This window comes from Pundamilia nyererei, unplaced genomic scaffold, assembly GCF_000239375.1.
Source record: "Pundamilia nyererei isolate P.nyererei 1_Seehausen unplaced genomic scaffold, PunNye1.0 scaffold00004, whole genome shotgun sequence".
NCBI lineage: Eukaryota > Metazoa > Chordata > Actinopteri > Cichliformes > Cichlidae > Pundamilia > Pundamilia nyererei.
The window spans coordinates 2,975,358-2,981,094 of record NW_005187405.1 but is presented as its reverse complement, the minus strand read 5'-3'; the positions used below and the strand labels follow the sequence as shown (position 1 = coordinate 2,981,094).

At 40.4% G+C, this 5,737-nt stretch overlaps 1 protein-coding gene across 4 annotated transcripts; it reads right to left on the bottom strand.

Annotated features, from left to right (window-relative positions):
- Positions 1-1,248: 1,248 nt before the first annotated feature.
- cirbpa (cold inducible RNA binding protein a) lies at positions 1,249-5,737 on the bottom strand. Of its 4 annotated transcripts, XR_311416.1 has the most exons (8): positions 5,618-5,737; positions 4,797-4,907; positions 4,587-4,693; positions 4,357-4,489; positions 4,139-4,271; positions 3,996-4,060; positions 1,547-1,638; positions 1,249-1,434 (listed from the first exon to the last, which is right to left on the bottom strand). XR_311416.1 is itself a non-coding variant. In XM_005721178.1 (7 exons), exons 2-7 carry the CDS (start codon positions 4,894-4,896, stop codon positions 2,880-2,882), a joined length of 543 nt encoding a protein of 180 aa, XP_005721235.1. In that variant the 5' UTR covers positions 4,897-4,907; positions 5,618-5,737; the 3' UTR covers positions 2,581-2,879. The 4 variants fall into 4 exon arrangements, 3 of the variants coding, with proteins under 3 accessions (XP_005721235.1, XP_005721234.1, XP_005721236.1); XM_005721178.1 differs by lacking the exons at positions 1,249-1,434; positions 1,547-1,638 and adding an exon at positions 2,581-2,884; XM_005721177.2 differs by lacking the exons at positions 1,249-1,434; positions 1,547-1,638 and adding an exon at positions 2,581-3,498 and having other exon boundaries at positions 5,618-5,736.

Here is a 5,737-nt window from a genome sequence, read left to right as displayed (position 1 = left end):
TCTTGGCTTCTGTGTCAGTTCTTTAATTTAGGCGAAACTAAAACTACTTATGTCAGTACTGTTTCAGATATTTATCGTCATACTTCTACTCCACTGCATTTTATAGCCATGTAGTGTACTTTAATTCTTATTTCATGAAGTTGACTGTTTATTTTTCTACAGGAACTAGCACAGTACTAACACACCTACCAGCTGTGACATCCAAATGCTTGATATTTATTTAAATAATGAATTAATATACTTAAATATGAATCCTTATTTTGTATTTTTAGTACATGTAACTCAGTGCTCAAGCACAAAATCTAGTCTGAAGCTCTTCCTTTGTAAAATGTGACACCACACGTGTGCCAAGTACAGGAAGATGAGTTTGAACTACAGTGTGGAGGTCAGTGCACACTGACAAAAGTGAGCCACTGCCTGATTATCAGCTTTCCAAACTGAGGTAGTAGATTAGCTTTTATTTCACTGATCAAATTACACTGAAGATTAAGACAAAGTTGTCCGATTACCTTTTCAGATGAAGCCATTATGAAACCACAGAAAAAGTACAGCGGTGCATCCTGTTAAACTTGTTTGTCCTATTTTAAAAGACAAACCAGCAGCCTTCATGTTTGCATTGTAAACAAACCTGCTGGACTTGTTTCATGTGCCTGTGTGTAAGTGTGCACAGTCGGCTGCATTTGTCACGTACACATTGGGTCATAAGTCAAGATTTGCATCTTACACTTTTGCCATATCTGATGCATTGATTATATTTCAACTTCATATCACGTTAAACTTCTAATGTAATCCTTCAAATCTTACAAAGACCAAGTATTAGTTATTACCTCTACCAAGTATGTAATAATACCAAGTAATAGCTTGGTAGCATCAGTGTGTCTAAACACAACAGCTTGACAAGTGAGATGTTAACCAATTGAAATTGGCTTACATACACCAGACTACTGCAAAGACAATGAGCTGGGTAATTAGACTGTAGTATTTTACACACTATTCATATCCAGCCATTTACAAATTTGTACCAATGACCCATTACCCTACATACTTAAACACAAATGTATCTGGCCCTAGTGCATTTTCCTTAAGATGACAATTAAACTTAAGCACACAATATTTCCTCAACTACATTACTTCCTCCTCCTACATTCTGACATGTCTCTATATCTTTAGAAATAAAAAGCCAATGTGAGTTTCAAAGTAAGCAAATCCTCAGGCATGTGTTTACAAAGAAAGAAACACCACAGCAAGTTCTTTTGTGTCAGATTTTATTCAAGTTTCAAGCCAAAGCAAAACTACATAGTCAGGTTTGTCTATCAACTGCAGCTCTGTAATGCTGTTTTCCCAGTTTGTGACATTTACTGTAACATCAGGAAATGTGCTTCAGGAATTTGGGAGATTCCTTCGTCTTGACAGTCACCCCACTGCTCATTGGACCTGGAACAAACACATCTTATTTAGCCTGACAAAATTCCAGTTTTGAGCAAAAAAACAAAACAAAACTGAAAACCACCAAAAGCTTTGAGTAACAACATGCTTTACAACTTACCTGATACAGCAACTGCATGAGATCTTGCAGCCTAAAAATCCAGCTACTTCAGCTGTGACGAGACCCACTGAAGCATCCAGTCAGTTTTCAGTCTAGAGGAGGAGAAATGGGTGGATTAAACCTGCCAACTGATGCTTGAAGTCAAACTGCATGCAGTATTAATGACTCACCACATAAGGTACAAAGGAAAAGTGAATGCAGTCTAGACACCTTACACATGAATTGGGGCTTGTGGACATTACAGGAGCAAATTTGTGGACTAGTGACCAAAGTGGACTGAGCACAAAACTACCCGACTTAAAGGACCAATGCATTTTTTTGGTGGACTCAAGGTGGAGCACTAATATCCCAGACAGAAACCCCACCTCCCAATGGACTTTAGAATCAGGTAAGAGGACTTGTGATGTTTGTAGGAGACATCTGAAGCAGAGGACTAAACAGCGGCTAACTTGAAGGTATTCATGGCAACAATGAGAACTTAGTTTCAAGGATGTGAGCAAAGCAAAAGGAGATTTTTACCTCACGTGCACTGGCCTACTTTCTTCACATTTGACTAGGCAAGAGCAGCTTTCATCTCTGAGGAGCACTTGTTGGTAGGCGCAACACTTCACTCTCCAAGGACTTGTAGGATACTGAAGGAGCTCTTGACCTCTCTTGAACGTAATGAAGCATGAACATGACCAGGCACCAACTTCCCCCATATGCCACTTTGTTTGATCAGCACACTTAGTAGGTACAACATTCGGCTCATGGATCGTTTAACATGTACAGGATTCACTTGATTCAACTGTGCTCCCCCCCTTTTTAAACTTGTGTGGATCTTTACAGATACCCAGTAACAGCCTTCCCTCCCCTCCCTTTTTAGCTTTGAGAACTTTGACTAGCCTACCAAATTGTTGACTTTAGTGCAGAGATGGGCACCATCTGATTGCATCAAGCAGATGATTTAGTTCTCACGCAGCATTACATTAAAATGAGCCTACAGCGCTCAGCTTTAGTCCCCATGCGGTTGTTTTAAGAGGCAACAATCATGATGATTTTCCACAATTTGTTTAATAGGCTCCATGAAGCCAAACTGACAAAAAAAAGTTGATCATACAAAGAACAAAAAGTACAAAACTGTTCCCGGTTTGAGATATATATAAGCTTTAGGGAAACAAAGTTACATTTCTCGATCACTTTAAACAAGATTAGTCCATTTTACAGCACATTAAAAATGCAGATGTTGAGCAGAGCACAGAAGATACCTTGGACAGACTGTAGCATGCTGCAATTTGCAACTTCATGAACAGCCGGCCACTTCGGATGTGTAGTTCACCAGTCTGAAAGGAATTCACTCTTTTGGGAAATTGAACAAACAGGAGCCTCAGTTAAACTAAGGGTTTTTTTTCTCTTTTTTAATATTAATTTGAATTTAGCATCAAGTCTCCCAAAAGTCTGTTTATGAGCATATATCTTTCCTCTCAGTTTAAAACCTGGCAGGAGGTAGGTCAGTCAGAGACTGAGGGGGAAAATAAGGAACACAAACAAGCCCCAGATATTGCAATATATAAGAAAATGAATCAAATCAGGAAGCACTTCAAGTGCTGGACAAAGTTTAGAGCAATGGTAGTGGCTGTTCAATGAAAAGCCACACTGAGAACTGTCTTGATCCCCAAAAATGGGACTTTACAGTATCAGATTACAGATGCCTTTTAGTTGCACGATCTTTGAGAAATGAGTCCAATTAAGCATGGTTAAGATTCTTTAACTGTAATTTGTAACAGGTTTTATAAGGAATGACCAAAACCCATTGCTACATTTTTCTTCTTTTTAAAGATGCTGAACTATTACAACAAAACTACAGAACTAAGGTCAGCAAACACGTGGACATTTTTCTTGAGGAGCGCATCTTTGAAAAACAGCCAGCCAAGTGAAGATCTTGAATCAGGGAGATGTTTACTCATGTGTAGCTGAGGATAAGAAGTGGGCACAGAGGTAAAGACACTGCAAGTTCGAACACTGGAGTTTTACAAATATTCCCCTTTCAACCCGCCTAACAACCCTCCCTCTTTTTGCATAAGTGGGTCCTTGCCTTCCTCGCAATTTGAGAACACGTGAAATTCGGGGTTTGCTTTAAGTGGTTCAAATGGTTTCCAGCCTCTTTGTCAGAGAAGGGCACAAAAGAAATCTGGCAACCGTTTGGAAAGAGGCATCAAGTTGAGCACAAAACTGAGGGGCATACATGGTGATAGGCTTCCCATGTTGGGGCTGTGAAATCTCAATTTACAGTGTTGGAGTGTACAGCATCTCAACCCGCCACTTAAAGCAGGTATTTAAAAATTAGAGTGCTGCGCAGTTTGACTATGCCAGTTACTGAGATGTGCTTTCAGTGTTCCTTTAGATTTTGTACAGACAGCCCCAACATAAATGCACCCAAATACCTGAAATACATATTATTGATGCTTACCATAGCTGTCGTATCCATCGCGGTAGGATCCAGATCCTGAACGCTCACCATATCCACCCTGCCCCCTATATAAACAAGAAACTTGCATTTAAAATACAGTAAAAATAAAGTGCATTAAACAATCTTAAACTCCGATTATTTACCTGTTTTCTCTGTAGCCACCTGAGGAATATCCTCCACTCCTGTATCCACTGCCACCAAAGCTCCTGTCTCCACCACCAAAGCTTCTGTCACCATAACTCCTGTCTCCGTACCCTCTGTCTCCACCATATCCACCTATTACAAACAAATCAGTTTTAATTTCGATAGTGTTAGAATAAGCCTTTAATTTCAACTTTTTAAAAATATTCCCACGTCGCACCTCGGGAATAACCACGCCCACCTCTCCCTCTGGAGCCGCTAAATCTTCCTCCTCGTGGGCCAGAGCCAAAACCTCCTCTTGAGCGCCCTCCCTTTCCAGCTTCGTCCACCCGAATAGCACGTCCGTCCAGCGTCTGCAATACAACAGGAAATGTAAAAACGTATAAATACAATTACATTAACTACAAATATTTTTAAATTCGATTATAAATTGAGTAGCGTGATTTTTACCTTTCCGTTCATGGCGTCCAGTGCGTCTTTAGCGTCCTCTGCATTGTCGTACTTCACGAAGCCAAACCCGCGAGATCTTCCGGTTTCTTTGTCTCTGATCACGTCCACTAATCAGGGAGAAATTCCGATTAGGCCACATATTTAGTAAAATATTGATGTCTGAAGTCATTTTAAACTATATTCTCAAGAGGGGTAAAGAGGTTTAATTACCTTTTTCGATGGTTCCGTATTTGCCGAAAGCCGCAGCCAGAGAGTCCTCGTTGGTCTCGAAGCTCAGACCTCCGATGAATAATTTTCCCTCGTCCGACATTTTTGTTATAGCTACAAAAAAATGAAAGCAATTTTAAAAAAAAGTCTCCCCACAAATCCTTAAAACTGAAAAGGGGCCCTTTATCGGCGAAAAACCGTCGACACGCACAGTCGGGTTAGGGTCAGCCGCAATGAGAAAGTAGGTCACCGGAGCAGTTTCATAAAATGGCGATCACTGATTGCGTAGTAATGGCCTACATACCTCCCGACGTTTAACAGACCATGAAATCTGAATTTATCTTAAAGCTACGTCATATTTAATCGATGATCGTCGACAAAAGTCAAAATGGAGTCACCCTAGGCCTGGGGCCTGAAAACGTGGCGCAGTTTCGTTAGCGGATTAGCTGGCGGTTTTTCTTCCAGCGCCATTTTGTAGCACCGCGCTACACGTTTTTGTTTCAATGAGCTACTTTGCGCCATCTCAAGGGGTGGCCAGCTGCCTCATTTTGCAGCTTATATAACTACCCAAATTAATATGGGGAAAAAAAAAATAGGTTAACCTATTTCTGCGAGGTGCACCATAGCATTTACACATCGAAAAAACATTCAAAAACGATCAAATAAAAAAAGCGATCAAACGTCGGTTAAAAATAGTTTCAATCAATAGAAAAAGGTCACATTGGGGGAAAAAATGCGTTTCATACTTTACAAATATAGATGCATAAATAAGATTATAACTTGCAACGTGTAGAAACAACACGTAACAAAGAGAAAGCGTTTACCTTTGTCTCTCACGGAGATGTAAGGGAAGTTGCTGGGAGCGGCGATGCAGGTCGAATGAGGGAGAAGAACGAGCGCGATCCGCTTTTCACTGCAATGCGCACTCACTCCTTCTTCTACTG

Bases quoted from the DNA above. Each gene is read 5' to 3' on its own strand.
- cirbpa (XM_005721177.2), bottom strand. From the start codon at position 4,896: ATGTCGGACGAGGGAAAATTATTCATCGGAGGTCTGAGCTTCGAGACC. The intron at 4,694-4,796 runs GTAATTAAACCT...CTCCCTGATTAG, and splicing joins ATACGGAACCATCGAAAAAG to TGGACGTGATCAGAGACAAA. The intron at 4,490-4,586 runs GTAAAAATCACG...GTTGTATTGCAG, and splicing joins TGGACGCCATGAACGGAAAG to ACGCTGGACGGACGTGCTAT.